The sequence below is a fragment of the Nyctereutes procyonoides genome, unplaced genomic scaffold, assembly GCF_905146905.1.
Source record: "Nyctereutes procyonoides isolate TBG_1078 unplaced genomic scaffold, NYPRO_anot_genome, whole genome shotgun sequence".
Taxonomy (NCBI): domain Eukaryota; kingdom Metazoa; phylum Chordata; class Mammalia; order Carnivora; family Canidae; genus Nyctereutes; species Nyctereutes procyonoides.
Window position 1 is genome coordinate 44,237,710 of NW_026575020.1, and position 25,511 is coordinate 44,263,220.

At 46.0% G+C, this 25,511-nt stretch overlaps 1 protein-coding gene across 5 annotated transcripts in view; it reads right to left on the reverse strand.

Annotated features, from left to right (window-relative positions):
- Positions 1-4,260: 4,260 nt before the first annotated feature.
- KANSL1 (KAT8 regulatory NSL complex subunit 1) overlaps positions 4,261-25,511 on the reverse strand; it is a 186,342-nt gene continuing 165,091 nt past the window's right edge. For 4 of the 5 annotated variants that reach the window (XM_055321504.1, XM_055321517.1, XM_055321512.1 and 1 more), the window contains 9 exons: positions 19,152-19,323; positions 13,233-13,415; positions 12,555-12,743; positions 12,073-12,221; positions 8,272-8,393; positions 7,642-7,699; positions 7,301-7,413; positions 6,240-6,492; positions 4,261-6,076 (listed from right to left, as the gene is read on the reverse strand). In XM_055321504.1, coding sequence (XP_055177479.1) covers positions 5,849-6,076; positions 6,240-6,492; positions 7,301-7,413; positions 7,642-7,699; positions 8,272-8,393; positions 12,073-12,221; positions 12,555-12,743; positions 13,233-13,415; positions 19,152-19,323 — 1,467 coding nt within the window. In that variant the 3' untranslated portion in view covers positions 4,261-5,848. The remainder of the gene's footprint in view (positions 6,077-6,239; positions 6,493-7,300; positions 7,414-7,641; positions 7,700-8,271; positions 8,394-12,072; positions 12,222-12,554; positions 12,744-13,232; positions 13,416-19,151; positions 19,324-25,511) is intronic. The other variant, XM_055321532.1, reaches the window with a different exon arrangement.

Here is a 25,511-nt window from a genome sequence, read left to right on the forward strand (position 1 = left end):
GGGTGGGGAGCCCCGGGAGAGGCTGGGGGGAGGGGGGGAAGGGACTCAGTGGGGAGGAGCCCTGCTCTCTGCCTGGAAGGGCAGCAGGAAGGGCAAACTGCCTCGGCTGCCCGCAGCAAACTGGGACCAAGTGGCCTCGGGCGCTGGGTGGCCCGGGTCCGCTGCGGGTCAGTGTGCGCCCTCCGGGGCACCTGCGGGGGGAGGGGGCTCCAGGCCCCCCGCCGAGCAGGGAGCAGGGAGCAGGGAGCAGGGACGGTGGTGGGCGGCGCCCTGCAGATCACTTCCTCCGAGAGGACTGACCCTGTGTCCCCAGTGCTGGCCTCCTTCTCCTTCCCTGCAGGGTGGGGGTCCTGAGCTGAGGGGCTTCCCTCTGCCCCGCGGAAGCCCCGTTTTGTTGAGTTCTGAAGGTTGGAACTGCAGCCACGATTTTGGCCACCTCACAGACCTGGGACTTTAGGGCTAACCCGTTCTCTGTAAGGACTCGTGCCTCGTGGGGACACCCGCCCACCCCCAGCCTGGGCCTCCGGCGTCTTGGGGTGTGCGGGGCTCTGGGAGGTGGGCCCCGAGCCTCCTGCCCCCCAGGGCCACCGCAGCCACCTGTCTGCCCCCCGCCCCACCCGCCAGGCCGTGTGTCTGCCGCGCGGAGCCCAGTCACCGCCGTCCCCTCATCACGTCACTGTCCCGAGTTCCCGGCCTCACCACGCCCCTTCTCGGCCACGGACCTTGTTTGGATGCAGGAGGCACCTGCTCTCCACTAAGGGGGTAACTGAGTGAAGGCAAAGCCCGGGCACAAGGTGCGACCTCGGTCTCTACTCACCCTCTGGTGTGTCCCCCACAACGAAGCTGCGACCTCACTCAGGTCCTGACCCCCCACGTCTCCTCACTGCCAGGGCCGGGGTGGGCTCGGCAACGCCTGTTCACGCGGAGAGCCTCTTCCTCCCAGGCCTGGGCCGCTCGGAGCTGGGCTGGCAGCGGTCGGCTGTTGCGCTTCCAGAGGTGGCGCGGGGGCAGGCCGCGGGGTCCCCAGGGCAGCGCCGCCCCGCCCCTTGCCCAAGCCTGTGCCTGCCAGCCCCTCGGAGCCGCCCCCTGGAGACGGTCCTTCCCGCCCGGAGCAGCTGAGCATATACATAGCCGTCCCCTCCCCTCCCGTCTGCACCCTGTCGCCTTGTAGTCGGATCTGTCTGCTTATGCTGGATTCACCAGAGTGACTATGATAACGAAAAGGAAAAAAAAGGACGCATGTATCTTGAAATGCTTGTGAAGAGGTTTCTAACCCACCCCTCGGGGCCGGGATGTCCCCCACCCCCCGCCCCGGGGCCGCTGTGCCTCCGCCCTGCTGCGGCCTCCCGACTGGAAAGGCTCCCCCAGCATCCGGGACCGGCGGACACGGGATTCTGACGTCCGAGGCCCTCGGCTCCGGGGAGGAGGCGCACCCCGCGGCCGCGCTCGCCTGGGCACAGCCCGAAGCCCCAGCCGCCCGGGGGGCTGAGACCAGCAGCAGCCGGTCCTCGCCCGCCGCGCCGCCCCGCCCCGCCCCCGAGGGCCCAACCCCGCCCCCGAGGGCCCCAGCCCCGTCTGCTGCCGCAGGGACCCCCCTCTACGAAGCCGGTTTGAGGAGGTTCAGCTGCTCCGGTTGGGGGATTCGAGATTCGGGCCCGGGGCTGGTGGGAGCCCAGAGCGGCCTCTGCAGGGCGGGAGGCTGCGCGTGCAGCCAGAGCCCCGAGCAGGGAAGGTGTGGGCCTGAGCCGGCCGCCGCTCCCGGAGGGCTGGGGAAGGGCAGGGCAGGGCAGCGTGGCTCGGAGTCGGGAGCCGGGAGCGGAGACTCGCTCGGGCCGCGCCTTCCTGCCGCTGCCGCTGCCGCTGCCGCGGGCCTCGCTCGGAGGGCTCCGGGCCCCTCCCTGCGGGATGGACTGGGGGGACGGCCCGGAGACCCGGTCGGTGCCCGCAGGGAAACTGCAAAGGGAAGCTGGCTCGTGACCTTGAACGAGGACAATCCTCCCCCCTTCCCAGGGCTCGGCACTCTGCCACCCGCGTCCCCCGCGGGGCTGGGGGCGGATGGGCTCCGCTGCCTGGTTCCTCCCAGCCCTCCACTCCCACCTAGCAGTAGTTCCATTTACATTGACTTCAGTGCGGAGCCTGTCTCCGGTTTGCTTGTGGCGCTTGGGGGGAGGGGGGAGGAACCTGTAAGGTAGTTACCGCGGGCGAGGAAGTCTTGGAGGGCAGTTCAGCTGCCTCGTAACCCGTTTCTTCAGATCACCCACAGCTGCTCGAGGTCCCTGGGGCTTGGCCTTCGCGGCAGGTATCCAGGGCAGCCGGCTCGCCCGCTCTCCTTCCGAGCCACGTGCAGGCCTTGCTGCCTGCACAGGAGCCTGCAGATACAGCTGCCCTCTCACGGGGGGGAGGGGAGGCCCCCGCCAGCCTCCCATCTAAGCCGCTGGCACCTCCGTGTCACCTTTCCCACCAGCTCCAGACATGCAGCTTGTCCTAGCAGCTGCCAAGAGCTCCTTCTTCCTCTTTTCTCTGTCCCCAAAGCCAACAGGTGGGGATGAGGGTGGAGGTGGAGGTGGTCGGCTGGTCCCACCTACAACGTCGGTGGCTTCCGGGTGGCTTCGAGACTTCTGGTTTCTCTTCAGCTTTGAAAAGGGTTACCCTGGGCACTGGCCCAGTCTCCCCTCCTAACGGACTTCGCCCCGTGAATTTGCAACGTTGGGCAGGACAATTTCTGGCACTTGCAAGTCCCATGATTTCTTCGGTAATTTTGAGGGTGGGGGGGGAGGGACATGAAACCATCTTAGCTTAGCTTCCTGTCTGTGAATGTCCATATGGTGTATTGTGTGTTTTAACAAATGATTTACACTGATTGTTGCTGTAAAAGTGAATTTGGAAATAAAGTTATTACTGATTAAACAAGGTGTCAGTGCATGGATTCAAACGACAAAGTGACTCAAGATGTAGGATTTTTAAGTCTTTTCCCAACTTGAGCACCTCTGATCAGGAAATGTCAAGGTTGCTAAAACCTGGACGTCAGGATTGAACAGCTCTCGCTGGGGCCCTGGAGGTACAAGAAGAGTTCTCAGACTTGAGTTGATTCTCTGATTCTGGTGCTGGCAAGTTATCCCGTTTCAAATCAAAGGGCAATACCACTGTGGCTGACCTCACAGGGCTGTGCTCGGAGTCCGTAGGACCACACCAGCGTATTCAAACCTGATGAAGCTGGGCAGGTGTAGGAGATGGTTTTCTGTCCCAGAGTCCTGGGGCTGAAGCAGAACACTAGGCCAGCCAGTCAAGTGAATGAATGGCTTGGCATTCCTCCTGGGCTTAGGGAGCTGCCTTCCTGTCTCCCTTGGATCCTTACTAGATGGGGGAAGAGGTCTGCTCCACCAGGATAGGAACACCAAGGAGCCCCCAGCAATGCCACAAAGAAAACAAACATAGAAAAGCGAAGCCCATGGATATTACTGTTCTTTAGTAATTAGCTCAAGGTCCTGAGAAGGAACCCTTCAGTCTTCATATAAAGTTGCAAAAAGTTGTCTCCGCACCCTCCTCCCATCCCCTCCTGTGCTTGTTTATGCCACTGCAGGCAGAAAATGACACAGTGCAGATCTTCACCGCAGGCACAGAAGCAACAGGGCACCGGACAGACAAAATGCTACCTCCAAACTCACGGCATTCTTTGCTAGGACCGGGGCTTCCCTGCTGGCATCAACTTGACTGCCATGATCAGTTAGAAGAAAGAGTAAAGGCGGAATCAGGCCTGCCTACTTGTCTTGTACAAAGAGAACTGAGCACTTAGCCACTTCAGAAAAATGCTACAAAATACATACATTCTCATTGACTCCAGCCCCAGAAAAAAATCGACAGCAAGAGGTCAAATTTCCATTTAGAATTGAACAATTTAGAACAGATATAAAATGTCATACTGTCGGTTTCACTAAAGGAAGGTACATCGAGGTGATCAATCTCTTACATCCAACAAAAAAATTACCTACAGAGATGCTGTCCTCCGGGCACCTCTTACCTTCCTACAGAGATGCTGTCCTCCGGGCACCTCTTACCTTCCCCGACCCCCACTGCATCCTCGCCCCAGTGACCATCATCAGGTGACCCTGCCGGGTACCCAGTTGACAGAATGGAGACTTCCCCAAGGTTCAGAGCAAGTCCGGGCATGCAGAGGACTGCTCCATCAGGGCAAGGGGCCTAAGCTGCCATCACTGCCATACAGACTGGGTCTGATGGCAAGAAAGGCCCAGCGACACAACATTCTGTAACTTTTTTTTTATTATTTTTTTCAATTTTTCCTTCCTTTTTTTTTTAAGCACTAGTCTGTGCTTTGCGAACAGAATCAAGACATTAACAAAGATCAGCTTCTCTGAAGAAAAGCATTTCTATAGAACAAAGACAGCTACATGTTTCGCTGCCAATACACAGCTCAAAGCAGGAAAAGAAAATATTTACAAAATACAAGGTTTTTTTTTTTCCATTTTTGTTTTTGTTTTTTTTTTTTTAACAATGCTAAAAGGGTTATTCAGAATTTTCAACCTTATAAATAGAAGAAGCACTTTATGCATAGGGATATGGTGCATTATTGTTTTTTTAAAGAAACAATGACAAACCCTTTAACTTGCAAACAGAATCAAAAAAAAAATCACTAATGTTGAAAATTGTGAAAAAACCCCAACCATTAAGCAGTTTGTCTACTATTTTTATACGATTACAAAATGGCAACAAAAAAAAAATAAAAATAAAAATAAAGAAGTCCTTATTGCCCCCCCTTTGGTGATGTGATCATACATGAGACAGGCACAAGGTTAACCAAGGGGGTGAGGAGAGAGCGACGGGAACCACAGCTAGGACCAGACAACGTTCCACAGGCAAGGGGAGCTTGGAAGAGGCGGCCTGACACCGACGGGGAAGTGGATGTGAAGGAAACAGCACTAAATGAACCCTTGCGACAGAATTCGACAGGGGAGCTGGCTGCTCGTGTCTCTGACCCCCTAGTTTGCAGAGAAGTGGGAATGGAAGTTAAGTAGCCCTAATCCTACCTTCACAGCTGAGGACAGGTGGTAAAAATGTTCGAGTAGAAGGACTGGTGTGTCCGGATGTGCAGATGGTATGTGTAGGGGGGCAGACGACAGGGCACAAAGGGGCAGGGTGGGGACCTGAGCAGCCGCAGCTAGTTACTGCAGTTAAGTCAAAACAGAGATGACCAAATGCAGAGGAGACCCCAACTAGGTCTCCAAGTTCTGGATGATAAGGGGAAGCCTTTCTGTCGACTGAGCTCAGTGAGCTCGGGTGGATTAGGGCCAAGAGGCTATGGTGGGGGTGCTCTAAGCACCAATGGCCGAGAGGGAGCCAGCCACAAGGGCCAGAGCTGGGCCAAGCCACCGATGTAGGGGAGGAAAAAGGGGAGGAGCCCAGAACGTGCTGTTCTCCCCACCCTAACCCCAGCGGCCATGTGGAGCTGGAGCTTTCCATCCTGTCTAGCTGCTCAGGCTGGTCCACCTGCCCACAGGTGCGAGGAGAGGGGGGGATCATCTAACATCGCTACGTCCAGTGATTCAACAGTGCAGAGGATGTGCCAGGACCAGGCCAACAGGGTCTTATCCTGAACTTCTGTTTGCCAACTGGAGGAAGTGCTCAGGTGTGTGACAACAAAACATGGAAACCAAAACCAAAACAAAACAAAAATCAAAACAAAACAAAAAAATACCAAAGTAGAATCTAAATTCCTTAAATTCACTAAAAACTGTGAAAATTTCCGGCATATGATGTTTGAATATCAAACGCAGAGATTTCTGAAGCTTTAATGCCAATAGTTAGTGAGTCTGTTTAGATTCTCGTATCCCGCTCATCTGTGAGTTGGACGCTGAGCTGTGACCGCTGTTGCCAAATGCCGACTCTTGAGGGGGACAACGGGAGGTGAGGTGGGTGCTACCTCTGCCTCTCGGCCAGTCTTGCTGCCTGAGGTGCGCCGAGTGCAGCGGGCTGCCCGCTCCTGCGCATCCAGCTGGTCCTCACACTCTGCCTGGGGACTGTATGCCAAGGGGAAGGTTCGCCGTTCCCATGGCTGGACGGACTGTGGGGAGACAAACTGCCACGGTGAGGAGCCAGTCCCAGCTCCACGGTACCTCCAGAAGGTCAATGTCCCCTTTAAAGTGGGAGGTGAGATGCAAACCCATCTGCAGCAGGTTCTATCCCCCCGCCCCTGCCAACCCCCACGCAAAGGTAGTGCTCCTCACCTGCTCGTCCAGGCCCAGCTCTGGCGTGGAACAACGGGTGTCCTCGCTGGCTAGGTGTCGTAGAGCGTCCCGAGCCACGGGAGTGAGGGGCGCCGAGTGCAGTTCTGGACTAATGGGGCTCCTAGGGGACTGGCCGTGGGAGAACTCTGACAAGGAGTGGCTGCTGCTGACATCAGGGGAGGCGGGCTGCGGGGTGGAGGGGTTGGCACTGCCCAGCTGGGGAGTCGTTCGGCCATCTGATGACCTGTAAGACCTGTACACCAGGGAGTGCAAATCTGAGTGCCTGGGTGATGAGGGGATTCCCTGGATGTTTATTGGGGGGGTTGTGGAGGAAGCATGAAAAGCACATTCCAGGCAGAGGAGCTGAAGCAGATGGACACCAACAGCCTTGGTTCCCTCCCACCGATGTGTAAAGGGGGAGGTACACAAGACCACGATCTTAAGAACTGGGTGCAGCTATCGTCCCAAGAGAAAAGCCATGGCTCAACAATGCCAGGGGCTAATCTCTGGCACAGTGCCCAGTGAATTCACAGGGAAGGGAAATTAGTCTAGACTCTGAAAACTGTAGTCAAGGAAAAAAAGCAAAAACAAGAAAGTAATAAATCTTTCTACTTGAGAATTCCGAGGAATCCCGAGGGCTTCTGCCACTATTCACCATAAATGGAGACAGGGCAGGCCAGTTCTTTCAAGCACGACCACAACACCCCACTCCACTATACCAAGGAGGGTAAACTTGTGAGGCCCCCAAAGCTCCTCTGGTTAAGTCACCACAACCCTCAACTGGCCCCTCAATGCCACAGACAGCTGACACCCAGAGCCTAGGAAATCACACCAAGTTTGCCACAACTGGACAGTGACCCCACTGTTTAGCAGAGGTCCAGCCATGACTGTTCATACCCTCTTTGTTCCAACCAAATCCCGGAAACTTTTGCACTCTCAGCCCTCATCAGTGGATGGATACACCCAGCAACTGAGGAGCAGTGGCAACTCCACGGACAGAGCGCTCAACCTACCGCCCACCCTCCCCTTACAGGCCTGGTGACCTGTGCCTGCCCCGTCACCTGCTGCCCCGCCGCTGGGGTGGCACACTCGTGGTCCACAGCCACCGAGCCCTCTCCATTTCCTCACATTTGGCATGTAGAGCGGCGAAGGCTGCATCAGATAGGTCTTCAACCTGCAAGAGAGCAGTTTCAGTGTTCCCTCTTCCCTCCAGAAAGCCAAGTTCAAGTATGGGTAGAGCAATTCTAGAACCAACCCCAGCCCTTACTAGGTTCTTTCCCATCAGGAAAGGAATACAGTGGGCTTGTACCTGACACCCACAGGTCTTAAGGCATTTGAGGTGTGTGTACCCACCCATGTGTGCGTGTGTGTCCTTTTAAGAGAGAAATGACCATGCTGTTACCTCCTCATTTTCCTCATCAGGACTCCCCTTCAGAGACCGAAGATCGACCTCCCGCCAGCTGCAAAATCAGGAAGGGACAACAGTGAGAGGGCAGGGCAGCTATGCAGGTTGAGTGTGTCTGCTCAAGGAGAGCTGGGCGTGCCTGTCTATGACCCTGCCCTCTGCCCCAGCAGCCCCATAAAGGACAGACACAGAGGGAGCTGGTTGAGAGACTGTGACAGACACAAAGGAATGGTTTACAGGAGATGAGCACGACTCAGCACCAGCTGACTACTACCCTATGAGAGTGCATATATGGCGCTGACCAATTTCCTAAGTTGTCAATAAAAGCGAGAAATAAAGATTCACATGTGAAATCCTGCTTTGATGTGGACAACAAACTCACTACTTCAAAACATATTGTCTTGTCAAATAAACATGGCCACAGCCAGCATGTGGCTTGAGGTCTGGCTGGTGCTCATACAATGGAATGCAATAACGAGAGACAGAAGTAATTTCACTATCAGTGAAGAACTTCTTTTAAAGAGAAGACAAAACCTAAGGCTAGAACCCAAAGTGCAGGGAAAAAATAAGGGGAAAGGGCAGTAACGGGAAGAAGAGGGCAAGGAGCTATTTCTCGGTGGCCTCTACCTGGGAGTAAGGATCTCCTTGTACTGTAGTTTTTCTACACGAGTGGTTGCAGCAACAGACATTGGGATAACAATGTTGTTAATGTCGAATGAGCTCTCTCCCCTTCTTCTCCTCACTGGCTGCTGTAAGACAAAGGTGAATTTAAAAGGGAGGCGCAAATCTGCAAACGTCAAGTCATACAACTTTGGGCGGCCTAGGTGGGTGGCTCAGCGGTTTGACGCCGCCTTCAGCCCAGGGCCTGATCCCAGAGACCCGGGATCAAGTCCCGCATTGGGCTCCCTGCATGGAGCCTGCTTCTCCCTCTGCCTGTGTCTCTGCCTCTCTCTCTCTCTCTCTCCTCTCTCTCTCGCTGTGTGTCTCTCATGAATAAATAAATAAAATCTTAAAAAAAAAAAAATCATATACCTTTTACATACGACGTCAAACAGGATGGCCAAAACCCAGACACCTGGTCCTGGGGCGGAGGCAGGAGCCCTGCAACAGCCCTCCCTGCTCCCCCACCACTGAGGAGATGGTCTCCAGCTACAGTGTCCTCTGGAGAGCTGCCAGGTGACCACAAGGAGGCACTCCCGCTCACATGAAAGTCTGTTCTTTCATAGGCTCACAAGAGAGAAGACTTCTAATGAATTTTGCAGGGGTGAGCACCCTGGGGCCTCAAGATAGGTGCCACGGTTCCAACTCCACATACACCTTAACTGTGCCCCCTCCTTTATAGTCATCCTTTCTGCTTCTCCTCGTTATCTCTATCACTTAGTCCCTTAGTGGCTCCTAAAAGCAATGCTTAACTAAGCCTAGTGGGGACTCTTCAGGTTAGAGGAGTTCCCAGATCCTGAAAAGATCTCAGAGGACAGGCCCCACTCAATCGATCATCTAACCTTGGACATCATGAAAGCACATCCTTTTTGTAAATTTGAACTCTTCAGCTAAGTCTGTACCCACCATCTCCTCAGCCCTATGTGATTTCCCCTCCTTCTGGCTCTTATATTTGGGGAAGAGTGGAGAGCTTTCTAGCTCTATCAGTGGAGCTGAGTGGAGGGAAACAGAGGAAGTGGCCCTAGCTACACAGCTCAGATTCCTGGAGAAAGGAGACTTCCTTCTACAGGTTGACACAAACTTAGGAAAGAAGACTAACAAGGACCTAGTGTCAGAGGAGGAGGTGGGCATCTACAGCAGCTTGGAGGCAGAGGAGGATTAAAGCAGGGAGCTGAAGGCCATGATGCAGGAAAAAGTCCACCAGCTGCTTGTGTCCAGATGGCAAACACCCCACCCTGAAACAGACACTGGCAACTGAGAGGCCAGAGGGAAACAGTGGGATGACACATGTGCTGCCATGACAACAATGAAGCTGGAAACACCTGAAGGACTGTATTCAAACCCAAGCCCCAACTGTGGTCAGCTCAGAGGGAAGGGGTCAGCAAACCAAGATGAGGAAGAGGCTGTTTCTTACAACTCATCACCTTACTCTGTTCCTGCAGGGCAACATTAGGATTGATTCAATCCATCACTTCACGACAGTCTTCATGTTAAAAGGCAAGGTGCTTCCTGGGACAAGACTTCAGCTGCTGTCACCTCTGATCTCAGCCTACCACTGTGACTTTTTCACTTTCATTTCCTTCTCTATCAAATGAGAACAGATTGCCACTGCCTCACAAATTTAGAATAACTGGAGAACTAAAATGGTTGAAGAGAATTCTGTAAATCTTGCCTGGCTGAGTTCTGTAGTTAAGGCTTAGTGATCTCATACCTGAAAGCCTCTGCCACTGCCACATCTCTGTTGAAATTATATATCCCACTAATAGCAGCATACCTTAATGAAGCCTCAAGAGATAGCTTTCCCTACATCTTGGTCAAGAATGAATGTGAAGCTGGCAGGAACGGGGTGTTTTCCTTGAATCTTCTTGGGCCTATTAGCATTTTTAAGGGAAAGAGATGGGAGTGGGCTGAAGGCAACACCCCTGGAGTTGGCCTCCTCATCAAGCTTTCTACCATGGAAAAAACAACAAAAAAAAATAGGTCAACAGGATGGAGCCTTGCCTCCACCAGGCACTCATTTGATCTATTTCAACTGCCCTCTCCTGATTAGAGCCAGAGAGGCAGAACAAAATGATACGAATGGAAAGTCGTTCCTCAGAAGCAAGATAAGGAGTGCTTTGCCAAAAGAAAAGAAAGTGAAAAAGAAGAAAAAAAAAAGAATAAAAGAAAAAACGAAAAATACTCTGGGCTTCTCCTTGGACTCAAATCAGAATCTTCAAGGATTTCTTTCTTTTTCAAAAGCCACTCAGGGGATTCCGAGGTGTGCACCAGCTTTTGTGAAGTGCTACCACACATACAACCCGCACCCCCCCATTTCTCATTTTCAGTATTTGGCCTATCATTTGTCTTCTTTTTTTTAAAGATTTTCACTTAACCAAGTCACCCAGGCACCCCCATTCTTTTTATTCAGTAAATCCAAACTCTTTGAAAACATCAGGCAGTGAGAGCCTTAAGGGTCAGCAAAGATATAAAATTTGTACTTGACAATAAGAAAAAATTTCAAATGATCCAAGCCTTAAAGTAACGTCCTCCGGACACATGAGAGCTGGCAAGTGAGAAAACACTGAAGTCTCTCCAACTGCTGGATCTCAGAGTTCAGACTGAAGTCCTTTAGCTGTCTGACACCCTCTAATGGATAACTGAGTTTGTGATAGATTACTACACCTATTTAGAGAAATTTGTGGGTATGGGAGGTGAAGAAAGGAAGAATGAAGAGGTCATTTGGAAAAGGCTGATTTTTAAGAGCAATGACAGAGAACACTGTGAGCCCATTTGTAAGCTTCTATGTTCCTGGATGTCCACTCTGAGGGGGACTCACAGCACCTGCACACTTACATAAGTGATCTCCTTGACGCCCAGCCTCAGGCTCCCACAGGAGTGGAACAGTGGAAGAGCCTAGCTCTGTGGTCACACTGCCTGGGTTTGAATTGCAGTCATGACCCTCACAAGTCACCTCCCTTTATGCAATTTACTTAACCTTGCAAAAAGCCTCAGTTTCCCTGCCTGCAAAGTAAAAATCCTTAATATCACCTACATCTCAAAGGGCGTTACCATGATCAAAAGAGGTTAGAACACAGGTAAAGCATGCAGAATGGACACAAGAAACACTTTATTATCCCTATCACTATTATTATAATAATCACCACAGAAAGAACCCATCAGTGGTCACCAAGCAGCTCTAGGTATGTGTCTGAGAAGGCACAGAGTGAGGTATTAAAATATGAAATCAGCAGGAGTATGTGTCTGGAATGGCTGTGCCAACAGCTTTTGGGGTAGAGAAAGGCACCATGAAAGCTAATGGGGGTTGGAGAGCCCACCGTTCTAGGTGCACCACCAGCAAGGCCCTGCCTCCTCCCCTCCCTTCTAGGTCCCCTGACAGCAGGGCCTGTTCTCAGGACTCCAGACCCACCCACAAGAGTAAAAATAAGGAAGAACGCCTCCACTACTCCTAAATATCTGTCCTCTACTTGCTCCTTCTCAGGTGAACTTCTTGGACCAACAGGATTAGAGCCATGCTACTGCTGAGTGCTGGGTGAGACCTAGCCCCACAGATTGTGAATAGTCACAGACCACCTTCAGAGTCTGGCTCAGCATCAAGCTCTCCACCATGGAAACCAGGTCAAATACCAGCCCCTCTAACTTAAAAAATAGCACAATATGGGGAGCTGAATGCTCCCAAGTGTACCGGGGCTCAAACTCCACTCCAGAGCCACCCAAGGAGCTGTAACCACACAGTGGCTGTCCAGCCATCTCCACGCAGGTACTTACAGATGCGCTCGCTGCAACCTGTGGACTAGAGCTGGTGGGAGCAGAGGTGTCTGAGGAGGTGGAGAGCTGTCGCACCAAGGGGCTATGTGGTGGATGCTGGGCGGTCGCCAAGTAGCTCGAACTGCTCATGTCTGTGTGATGCTTCAACACTGCAGGTCAACAAAAAAACAATATATGGCTACCTCAACTGGCTCTACTTCCAGCACAAGCTACAAATGCCAGCAATACACAGTAAAAGCAATAATGCTTTCTAAGCCTAGAGGATAAAAAGGTGAAGCAAACTGGTTGATGGGAGGTAGGGGGCTGGGCAAAGGTTGCTGCAGCAGTAAGAAGTAACCTGCATTTACAAGCGGTAGGGTCCCTCTACTCTGCCTTCCTAGAAAGTGAAGGACAAAGCTTGGGGCAATTAAGAGAAGCCCAGGCTGCCCCAGAAAGCCCTGAGCAGATGCAAATGCAGGTAGAGGTGCCGGGCCTGGCCCTACCTTCACTTCTCTCAGATGAATGGTCTCGCAATCTCATTTTGCTGTGGTTTGGGTCATGCACAGGTGGTGGTGGGTTGAGCAAGCGCTCTGCTTTTGGCGCTGTCACTCGCTCCACCATAGGCACAGCCCCCACATCGTCTAAGTGCTGCCTGTGGGTCCTGTCAGGCCGGGTTTGGTGATGGGACAGCTCTGAAGAGGGGAACAGAAAAAGAGCTGTGAAATCTTCTCTCAAACTTTTCTTATTTGAGTTCCGAGCTCTTGAGTTCTCTCTAGGCCAATGATAGACACCCAGGGCAGCAGGAGAGTCCTCTGGGACTGAAGCTCCTGGCAAATAGCACAAGGGCCAGGATAGGCCAGGCAGCCCACAGGGCCCTCAGCCAGAGAAATCTGACACCAGGCTACAGAAGATAGCCTGCCCACAGATGGAACCAATGCCATGCCACTGCTAGCTGTTCATCGAGCACTTTGGGTCTTGCCCCGAGATGCGTGGTGTCTGGTATATCTTTCAAAATCCATCTGAGAACATCCAAGACAAGTAGAAATAGACTGTGAGCTGAATTTGTTATCAGTCAGTTGCCTCTCCCAACCCCAATATACCACTAGAGCAAACAGTAACTGGAGAATATAAAAGAAATAGAGAAATAATTGAAGGACTTAAGTCAGTCCCCTGAAACTTACTGGCTGTTGTTAGGAAGGAGTTGACCAACTTGTGCCTGTCTTTACGAGTTGGGTCTGGCAGGCTGCCTGGCATGGGTGCTCTGTGCTTAAGTGAAAACTTTTTGGGAGGTTTGATTTTGTCAAAAGGCTTGTTCTGCCACTGAGATTTCAGCATGCTCTGGAAGTGCAGGCTTGTGGGAACATCTGCAAGAAACATGAAACACTGCAGGTTAGTCCAGACACCTGGCCTCTGGGCTCCTCTCTCAAGAACTGAGATGTATTTACCAGTAACCGGCTCTCCAGTGGGCAGGGATCTACACACACCCTTCTTCTATTTGCTCAGTGGCATGACCCAGTAGGGCAAGCACTGTCATATGGAAGATCTGTTTATCTGAACTTCACTGAAAGTCATTCCTTTACTCACCAGCAAGTCGATTCTGCCTTTTATTTTCAAGTTAAACATCCCAACTTAAAAACACCTTTTGGTAGATCAATGAAGTTTTCTAGACACTAAAACATTTAAACCTAATCCTATCAACACAGTTAATCAGGATATATTCATTCAACAAATATTTATTATCTACTGAGTACTATCTGCCCCCTCCTAGCTCCTTACCTCTCACCTAGAGATTTTTTTTTTTTAAAGACTATTTATTCACGAGAGACAGACACATACACAGAGGCAGAGACACAACACAGGCAGAGGGAGAGCAAGCTCCATGCAGGAAGCCCGATGTGGGACTTGATCCCACCTGAGCCAAAGGCAGATGCTCAACCACTGAGCCACCCAGGCATCCCTTACCTAGAGATTTCTTTTTTCGCTGATTAGTTAATATTCAATATCAAAATTAATCTTTTAAATAGTTTTTACTATTTTTTGTTTTACCATTTCTTCTATCATTTCATTTTTTATTTTCCTGAGAATGTGTCCTTGAGTAATTTCTTTAGAAAAAGTATTTCTAGATTGAAACCATTTTTCTCTCAGACCTTTCTTTAAAGCTGTCACTCAACTGTATTCTAACCTCTGGTGCTGTAGATAAAGTGGAATCGGATTCTTCCCTAATTGTAGGGTTTGTTTCTTCTTTTAAGCTTTTGCAAAAAGCCCAAAAAACAAAAGAGCTTGTTGTGTATTACACTGACTCTACAGATCAATCTGGGGAGAAGTGCCTTTTGTTCTGCCATCAATACCAAGTCTCTTAATCCATGAATGTGGTATATCTATTTATTTGTTTTTCTTTAATTTCCTTTCAGCAGTGTTTGGCAGTTTTCATTTTATTGGCCTTATACTTGAGAATTAATTAACTTACAACATGTATCTCATTTTGGTGTAAACATCATTATGCTCCGTTTTAAAATATAAAACATGTTCATTCAAACACCCTTTCCCTATAGTATATACCATGGATTTCATGACACTTTAGGGACAAATGTGAACATTAGGCTTCTCACAACTGGAATGAACATATATCCCTGAATGAATAAAATAGTTCTGTTCTCAGGGATGCTTTCCCCCAATGGGCAAGGAACCTCAGCACAAGATATTATTTTCTAGTTCTGAGAATAGACCACTGGACCTTACGGCAGTCAAACTAAGAAAACTACTAAAGTTTTAAAGATAATAAATATTTGCTGTATGTCCACAAGTACTGAGAAATAGTATGTGAGGGCAGTGCTGTCTTCTGAAAAAAAAATTTTTTTTTGCATAATCATGCTTTCTTTTCTACACTTAAAAACAAATTCATCTATCCCAACCTTTAAAATATAAAGGTCAGCATTCAGCAACCTGAAAGCTAGGGAGATACTAACCAGACCACATATTCCTCCTAATCTTTCCACTCTTCCCCCAAGCCCCTCAATAAACTTGATTGGGGTTTGATCCCCCCCCCAAAGAAAGTCAAATGTTTAAAAAAAGGATTTCCCATTAATAATCAAAAATGGAATTGACATATTACTGGTAAATATTTTTTTGTTGCAATTCAGAATGGTTAGGGAAAAGGGTATGTAGAAAGTAAAACACTGTCTGGAGGTACTCTGAAAGCTGGGCTAAGCTGAATGTCTAAAGGGCCTCAGAAAGGGGAAAACACTTCCTCTATATCCCAGGACACCCCTTATCAACAGAAAAATTGGCAAAGTCTATATAATGGGACAACAAAAGACTAATGATTTCATTTTTTTCCCTTTTATTTTCCCTTGTCATTGCTCTCCCAAACCTACAAATTAAGCCAGGAAAAAAGGAGGTAGGAAGGAATATGAGCGACCTGATTTATAATGGAAAATAGCACTGGACTGGAAATAAGTAGGCCTGGATTCAGGTCCTAATTCCATCACTGAGTAAAACGTGAAAATAAGAACAAACCACTTAGCCGGATTTTAGCTTTATCTGTAAAATGAGGTGGCAGGCCTAGGTCTGGGCAGGTAACATCTCAGCACACATGTTCTAGCTCTCCCTCTGCTGCAGGCAAAAGCTAAACTCATAACACTCTTTCCTACTGCACCCCTAAGACCTCAGGTGCATCTTTAAAAATTATGGAGTTAAGTCCAGAAAGCCAATATCAATCAATAAGAGTAAGCACACGTTACCTCAGACTCCAGCTCCATACCTAATCCCCTCCCCTCACCTGATTGCCCTGAAGTAGAAGCTGCTACAATTGGAAGAATACCACCTTGTGCCTTGGAGTTGAGATATTCAGCACAATCAAGAGCAATTTCCCCTATAAACCCAATGAAGAAGCAGTTAGGGATAATAATAAACTGCTGAAAGGACTCAGGCTGTTATACTTTGGTAGAAGTATGCTATGTGTTTAACTGCTTTCATATAAGAGTGAACAGGAAGTCAGTTAAATCTCCCAGTTAATGAACAAAAATGATCTCTTAGGAAATGCTGGTCTGAGTTCATGCTCTAAGTAGAAGTAATAACACCTGAGATCCATGTAGAGCTAAAGGGCTGAAATGGATTAGATATGCAGGACCTGAAAGTAAGCAATGAAAAAGTATGAAATGGAAGAGAACACAACAGGGACCCATTCAGCTAAAGGACTTCAGACGTTCCATACCCACATAGGCCATGCCATTAAAGTGCCATTATCAAAGGAGAGGGTGCAGATGCTTGATAGGGTCAATAACAGGAAAACAGAAGTGTTGAAACAGGAAATAAGAAATAGAAGGAAACTAACATCATTTTAAGTTACTACTGCCTCAGACAAAATGAAAACACCTTGACTTCATGCTCACCGGGGTCTGACATTCCATGATTCACTTGACTGTTTTGCTCATTACTTTCCACCATTTTCTCAAGCAAATTTTCTATAATACTCACTTCCTCCTCCTGCTGGTAAACTGCAGTAGACTTATATCTACCAGTCTTGGTAAACTCTCTCAAAATAGCATAGATCTTCAAAGGCCAGCAGGTGGTGCTCTTATGAAGCCTAAATTCAAGTTAACATTCTTTCCACAAAGGTTTAAACATCCTTTTTATTTCAAGCTAAGGATTAACTGGCTTGATAAGGAAGCAAGCTCCTCCTCCCTGGAGTACTAAAGAGTTATCACACCCTAAAGCCTCCACCTTCCCACCAGGCACACAGCTCCTCAAATTCTTTCATCTCTAGCCACACTTAATGTGAACAGCTGAGGTGTATGGTCGACATGGAGGACAGAACTCTAGGATTAAAAGCTGCAGTTGGTCACCACCCTACCTACAAACTGGTTAGGAAACATTACTAAACTACTTGAAAATCCTGCCATCTCTAAGTACCTTCTAGAGAAGAGGTTGTAAACGGATGGTCAAGAGGTCAGGTGCATGTGTGTTTGACCCACACAGTATTACACTGGCTGCTAATCTTCACTCTTACTTACTATTCTACACAATGATATATGGGTATCTCAATATTTAGAAGGTGCTATTCACACAGAATAATGGTGCTCTCTGGAGTTGGGCATCTTTGTGAAAATCTTACAAATTTACAAACATTTGGTATGTGGTATTTGTTTGGATCAAAGCAAAATTATTCCAACAAAAACAATATTAGATATGGTAACTGTGTTCCCCAGGTCAATCCATAAAGTCTAATTTATCCACAGGCAAATATGTTCATACATCCTACTTGAAATAATAAAATATTTATATTCTCCTTTACAGTCTTGTAAGGAGATTTAATGACCAACTCTCTTGCCCAAGCCGCAGTATCATGGTAAGGAGCTATGCGAGACAGGGAGACAGAAAAAGTACTTAAAGGCAGGCAGGAAAGTAAAGATCAGAGAAAGGAATCTCCCCATCTTTCCTTCCGTTCTCCATCAGTGCTAACTACAGCTGCTTGAAATGGGATGGAGTAGGAAGTGTAAGAGCAGTAGTTGTCAGGCAAACAGTCTGAGCATATGTGACTAGGCGATGAGGAAGGCAATTCACAACTGTATGTGGTAACGCTGTTGACAAATGATCACCATGTTTATAAGCTGATACTCAGCGAGAATGGAAGAGGCTTTATCAGAATCAGAATTAACTACGGCTTCAGGCTTCTTTACTCAAATATGAGACCACACAATTCAACACTATGATCCTAGGAGAGTAAGCCAAGAATTATTTCTAAGTCTTCCTTTTTTTTTTTTTATTTATTTATGATAGAGAGAGAGAGAGAGAGAGAGAGAGAAAGAGAGACGCATTGACATAGGCAGAGGGAGAAGCAGGCTCCATGCACTGGGAGCCCGATGTGGGACTCGATCCTGAGTCTCCAGGATCGCGCCCTGGGCCAAAGGCAGGCGCCAAACCGCTGCGCCACCCAGGGATCCCATTCCTAAGTCTTCCTGATGGCTCCATCTGCAGCCAAAGTCTAGGAATGCACAGAAAACTGATTTCTCTATTTTATTAACCTGGCGGGGAAGAAACATGTTACAGTGAAACGAAGGGCAGGCACCAGATGACTCGAATTTATAAATTCAGTAGCCATTCAGCCTGAGAAAAAGCACTTTTCTAAGCCTTTTCTTGATCTACCAAACTGAAGTTTAACATCTTAAAAGTTTACTGAGAAGTAAATAAAACAAGTACAAGGAAGGTACTTTGAAAACCAAATAAAATTTTTAAGTTGTATGAGCTATAATCCAAATGGCAAGAGAAGGTAAAAGCCAATGAACTCTGAATCTGAAGTAGACAGGAAGAGGTGTTGTTGTTTTCTCTTTATGTTCTAAAGTTTATTTTACTGTTCCACCACTCCCCACCTAAAATAAAATCCTGCCTAGCTTGCTATCCACATGGTCCAAAGGTTTACTTTTTCTTAAAAGGGGCAGATGTAAATAATTTGGGCTTTGCAGGCCACACTCTCTGTTTAGTCTGGGTTGCAACTATGTAATGTTGTTGCCACTGTAGCAGAAAAGTAGCCGCTGACAATATGTACACAAATGAGCATGGATGTGTTCTAATAAAACTTTATTTATAGAATACCCTATTCTGTTTGATAGTAGATCAAACACAGGATTACTATGATCCCTTCTCCTTTATCTGTTCTTCAAATGATTGAATTTTTTTTGCCTACTCAAATCCTGCAACAGCTTCAGGATTAGCAGTCACTGACAGTGACTTATCAGAACTCCCTTGACCGTAAGAAAGGGTTTGATCTAATATTCCTACCATGTGACTTCTAGTAAAAGTGGAAATATTTAGTGGAAAACTTGGGACCATACTGTAAGCAAAACTAGGCAAGGTTTTATTTTCGGTCAGGAGCCACTTGAAAGGCTGGGGGACCATCTCTCTCCTGGCAAGTTGTAATCTTTTAGTGGCACATTTTGGTCTGGTGGATCTGCTGTACCCTACATCTGCAAAATTCTAAGAGATTCTGTTGGCTGAAATTGATACCTTGATAGTACCTGGGTTGTACCAGGATCCTGGTTGATTTTCTGTCACTTTGAAGCCTTTAAGTCTCTTTTAAACTTTATATTGTGTGGCTTTCTTACCATCTGGAAATGCTAGGACTGGGTGAACACAAGAGTCCAATTGGGAAAGGCGTTCCAACAGAGGGGCTTCATAGTGAATTTCTGGAGGCATGGTGATGGTGCTGCCTGAGCCACACAGTGCGCAGGAGGGGTTCACATCACAGCCAGAGCGCATCGTGCTGTTCCGGTGAACCTGTGAAGAGCCAAACAGAACTGACAGTTCAGTGACTGCTAAAAAACCAGCTCTCTCTCATTATCCCAAAGATTCAAAAGGGCCTTTCTATATGCCACTAATAACCAGAAGTTCAATTAGTTTGTTAAAAGATTCCCTTTTGTCCAACATGCTAACCTTCAAAGTAATTAAGTAAACCTGCTGCTTCTTCAATGATGAAATCCAGTTACTTGGAGCCGGAGACCTAAGCACTTATCTAGGTACCAAATTCGTGAGTTTAAAGCTATTGCAGCTGTGCTGAGGACACCTTATAAAACCTGAAGGTTTCTACCATCTTGATAGTTTTCAACAGTCCCTAAGATGAATAGTTGGCACTTGATTCCCAGATGGACATGACTTGCTCTCTGGCAATTTCATGCACTTAGGAGCCTGAATAAACCAATCACATCTCTCCTGTTCTTTTCACAACTCCTAAAGACTTTCAGGTAGTCTCAAAACAAGGTCGCTAGTTTCCCTGGATTACACACAGAAATCATTAGCCACTTTTTAACCTAGCCTAAGATTCACGGCTATAAAGTTCATGCCTAAGTAATGAAAATAAATTTGGTATGGGGAGTATTCACACCCTAGTCTTTATATGTTACATTAAATCCAAAGGGCTAGAAATTATTCCCATTAAACTTCTTCTGTACACATGTGGGCAGGATAAGAACCTCTTCTGCTAAGTCCACAATAAAATGTAATCCAACTCTTCAAAAGACAATATTGTTTTTTTAAAAAAAGTCTCTCCCCTCCCCCACAATTTTATACTTTGAGGAATGAACTTCAGGTCTTACTGAATGCAGGATCCCTAGCTTCTTTTTTTTTTTAATTTTTATTTATTTATGATAGTCACACACACACAGAGAGAGAGAGAGGCAGGCAGAGACATAGGCAGAGGGAGAAGCAGGCTCCATGCACCGGGAGCCTGACGTGGGATTCGATCCCGGGTCTCCAGAATCGTGCCCTGGGCCAAAGGCAGGCGCTAAACCGCTGCGCCACCCAGGATCCCTAGCTTCTAATGTTAGGACAACACAAGTCTGGCACGTGCCAAATCATGACCCATAAAAAGTCATTTGGACCGCAATACCATCCTAGAAGAAAAGGACCTGCCCGCAGAACAGCACCATGAGAAGGGGATGCTCTGAGCAAGGGTAGTATTGTCATAAAAACAAAACGGTAGCATGGAAACTCTGCTAGCAAAAAGGCAACAACAATTGCAAGAGTTGCATTTAGTTTCCGCACAAACATCTCTTGAAAGCTATCTGCTTTTACAGACATATACAGGGAAGAGATAAATAGGAGAACAATGTGGTCTTTATCAACATTCCCCAACTGCCTTCATCATGCAACCACATAGATGGGCAGCATGCAAAGAAGGTATGGTGAAGGTTAGACTGGGCAACATGGACAAAAGTAAAAGAACTCTAATAAGCTGCAGTTGTAGATGCCACTGAAAGGGAATTATACCAATTAAACATGGCACTACTGTGTAGACAACATTAACCGGTACTGTTTTGGGAAGAAATATCCCTTGCACTCTGTTTTAATCAGGGCTGGCTTTCTGAGAGAGAACATTTTGAGATAGAGAGCTGATAGCTGAGAGAGAGCTGGTGGCAGAGATGAAAACCACAGAAGACACAGTAAACGAATGGGAGGATTTAGGTAATTAGGCAGGACCTAGAAATTGCACCAAAACTTAAAACATTAAAAAGAGATTAGAAATATATACCAACATCAAAATAATAGATCTTAAAATGGAGGTATGTTTTTCCCTCATAAACTAACCCACTGCATCAATTAGTTGTCTGTATGAAAAACGAACAACATTCCATTTATGGCTGTAGTGTTACTTAAGTCAACAGCCAATAGATCAGATGTAGAATAAAAAGAATATGGCAAAAATAAAGTAAAACTAAGGGAAGAGGTTAAGCTAACAGCTGAAAATTGTCCAAAGAGGAAACAGATGCAAGAAACAGCCAATTTAAGAGCTGTTTTTTGGGGGTTTTCCTTTTCCTTCTTCCTACACCCACTTTCAAGGGTAGAGTGGACAGGAACAGATCAACGAATCAAGTAAATTGTTAAGACTGGCTTAATGAAAAGAAAAAGAAATGCAAACATGTAAGAACCCCCAAAAGCACTATTTAAGTGAAAAACTAGGAACTTTGTGTGTATATGTGTAATATGTGTGTACACAGTATGCATTTCTGTGATGTTTAAATGTTATATATTTTTGTGTTACATCTAAGATGGGAATACCCTATGTATGCCTAAAAAAAATGTAGAGGCTCAGACAAGTCTATTTCCTTGGTGAAATCTTTAAAAACATTAAAGAACAGATAACTTTTTATTCAATTAAGATGGCTGATACCAAAATAAAGAAATTAGAACTCTACTGTCCTTTCATAAAAATAAAATTCTAACTTAAAACTTGACAAAGGCTTTGTGCACACGTGTAACTTAAACATCAATCTCACTTTTGAACAAGTCTGTAAAGTAAAATATTAATAAATATAACCTAGGAGTATATATAAAAAGTATCACAAGGCACCTGGGTGCTCAGTTGGTTAAGCTGCTGCTTTTGGCTCAGGTCATGATCTCAGGGTTTTGGGATCAAGCCCTGAGTCAGGCTCCCTGCAGAAAGAGGAGTCTCCCTCTCCCTCTGCACCACCCCCCACCCCACTCATGCTCTCTCAAAGTTTTAAAAAAAGGTATCTTAAATATAATTTACTGAAATGTAAGTTTTTGAACTATTTTGAAGGATAGTTTGGACAACTTTAAAATGACTTCATTCACACATGCTTTGCATAAATCTACAGTTAGAATTTATCCTATGGATATATTTATTAACTACACTAAGACACACATTCACATAGAAATAAGATGCCAAACTGTATACATGAACCTATTTTTAAAAAGATTTAATTTATTTGTTATTTGAGAGAGAGAATGAGAATGAGCAAGCAGGAGGAGCAGGAGAGGGAGAAGCCAACTCCCACTGAGCAGGGAGCCCACTGAGGGGCTCCATCTCAAGAACCTAAGCCGAAGGCAGATGTTTAACTGACCGAGTCACCCAGCCAACCCAGAACCTATCTTTTTAAATCACAACATGTATCTTATAAGAAAAGAATTTTTAAAAATCACAACAAATATAAACAACCAAACCTGAGCAAGTGGAGATTTGCCTCTGGATATCAGGATTATTCAATATCAGTATATCCATTAATATAATTTCATTTGTATATTTAATTGCTTACTCAACTTCACTTAGATGTTTTAACAGGTACCTCAGTTCAAAACTGAGCTCCTGCTCTTCCCCATTTCTAGCTGTTCAGTGCTAAATCTCTGAACTCATCCTAAAACTCCCTTCTTTTACCATACCCCATTATCCAATCATGAAATCCTGTAGTCTCTACCTTCTAAATGTATCCAGAATCTGACCACTTTATACCACCTCAACTGCAATCACCCTGGTCTTAGTATCTTTTCTCATATGAATTCTTTTGGTGGGAGGGCAGAAGGGGGAGAGAAGGAGGGAGGAGAAGGGAGGGGGAGGAGGAGGGAGAGGGGAAGGGAGAGGAGGAGGGGGAGAGGGGGAAGTGAGAGGGAGAGAGAAAATCTTAAGCAGGCTCCAAACCCAGCACAGAGCCTGACATGTGGCTTGATCTCATGACTCTGAGAGATCATGACAGCCGAAATCAAGAGTTGGATGCTTAACTGACTAAGCCACCCAGGTGCCTCTCTCATGTGTATTTTTCTTAAATAACTCCTAGCTTATCTTCCTGTTTGCCCCCTCCTTCTGACTAACAAAAATACAGTTGTAGGGGTAAACTTGGTTCATCAGTCCTTAGCTCATAATGTTCCAATGGTACCCTGTCTCATAAGGAATAAGAGCCAAAGTTCTTGCAATGGTGTGCACAAAAGCTTTATTCCATCTGTCACCTCTATCCCCTCTCTGACCTCATTTCCTTTTATTTCCTGTTTCTCTCCTTGCTCACTCTACCATTGCTATTTCCTCAATATGGTAGGCAAAATTCCAGATCATGAGCCTTTCCATCGTTATTCCTCTCTCCTCATGTCTTTTTCTGAAATGTCACCTTCTTAAAAATAACTGTAATTTAAAAACATACAAGTGAAAAAAAGATTCTATTCTTGACTGTTAACAATAACAAAAAATACTCTAGAACTTGTAAACTTAAAGCTTTTTAAAGCTGTTAATGATTAAGAAAGAAAGATTTACACAAATAATCTTAAAACTGTAACTGAAGGAATATATACTTAAAGGGAAAAGTCCCCATAAAATTTCTGATAAGCAAAAATAGAAGGGAGTGACTTGCTCTAATATATATCAAAATATTTTAAAGTTACAGTAATTAAGTCTGCTACAGAAAATTTAAACAGAGACCTAGACCAAAGTATACATGACAGCTTAATATGTAACAAAGGTGATATTTCTAAATGAATTAGTTTTAAAAAATGGAAAAGATGACCAATGGAAAACTGTGCTTTCACAGCTTTTCACTTCCACAGTCTAGGGATCACACAAGACTCCTACAGAAAACATGCCTTCCTCACTCCTGCCCCAGATGAGCTCACTGCGAAATTACAAAGTAGACAAAAATACAGACTGATGTGAGGCAGTCAGTAGATGCAAAAATGGGGAGAATTTGTTCTCAAACTAGAAATGGAGTAATTTTTTAAAAGTGATTTCTAAGCCCAATATGGGAGCTAGAACTCAGGACCCCAAGATCAAGAGTCACATGTTCTACTGAGCGAGCCAGCCAGGCCCCTCTGGAAATGGAATAATCTGAAAGCAATTTTACAGTACATATATTAAAGTTGTTCAAAGAGATAAAGGAAGGAACACCATAAAAGACTAGGAAAGGATGAAAACAAAAAAAAAGGCATGTTTCTATAAGCAACCATAAACAAATTTTCAATGAAAAGCACACACTGAAGTTAAAAAAAACAACCAACCAACCCACCAAAAAACCAAACAACTGACAAGTTTAATAGTAAACTAAACATAGCTGGAGAGAAATCTGATGAACAGAAGAAACAGTCACAGAAGACTACAGAGAACAACAGCAAGACAGGGGTGGAAATACGAAGAAAAAAGAAAATGTAGAAGAGAGAATGAAACGATCTATGACAATCTATATATAAATATATATATACACTATATTAAGGAGGAAAAGAGAGGGAAAATTTAAAGAAATAATAAATTTCAAATTTCAAAACTCAAGACAGACAAGAACACTCAGAATGAGGGTACAAGCTAAGACCAAAGTGGCTAAAAATTAACTCATACATCTAAATATGCCCCTTGTTACTGCAAAACATGGAACCAAAACTCAAAGTACTGGGGCTGAAAGATACACATAAACTATAGAGGAATGAGAAACTGACACCAGAATTTTCATCAACAATAAATACTGGAACGCAATGCAGTATCTTCAAACTGCTGAATAAAAAATTTTCCATGCAGTTAAACCATCATTCAAGAATAAAGGCAATTTATAATGGCAATTACACATATGTATATATTTACACACAAAACAGTATGTAAAGGTTGACTTGACAATTTACTAGACCCTTGTTGGAAGGCTACTGAAGGAAGTGTTCAGCAAGGGCAGAGTGGGATGGCAACCATGAACAAGAATGGCAAATGTGTTGGTCAACAGAACTATGAATTCACAGATGACTAATTTGGTGAGTATTTAAAAACAAGGTAACTGGGGTGGCCTGGCTGGTTTAGCTGGTAAGGCATAGGACTCTTGATCTCAGGGTTGTGAGTTCAAGCCCCCACGTTGGGTGTGGAGCCTACTTAATAAAATTAAAGACTTAATTAACCCAATAGCAGAAGAGCTGCCCCCCACCCCGCAAAAAAAAAAAAAAACAAAAAAAAAAAAAAAAAAAAGAAAGCAATGATTCCAAATCTAATAGTAATCAGAGAAATGTAAATGTTTAACTCATCTCTGCTAAAACAAACCATCATACAAAAAGTGAAAACAAAGGGATGGAAAAAGATCTATCTACCAAGTACTTACCTACCAAGACACGTATTTATTTATTTGTTTATTTTTTAAATTTTATTTATGAGAGAGAGAGAGAGAGAGAGAGAGAGAGAGAGAGAGAGAGAGAGGCAGGCGCACAGACGCAGGCAGAGG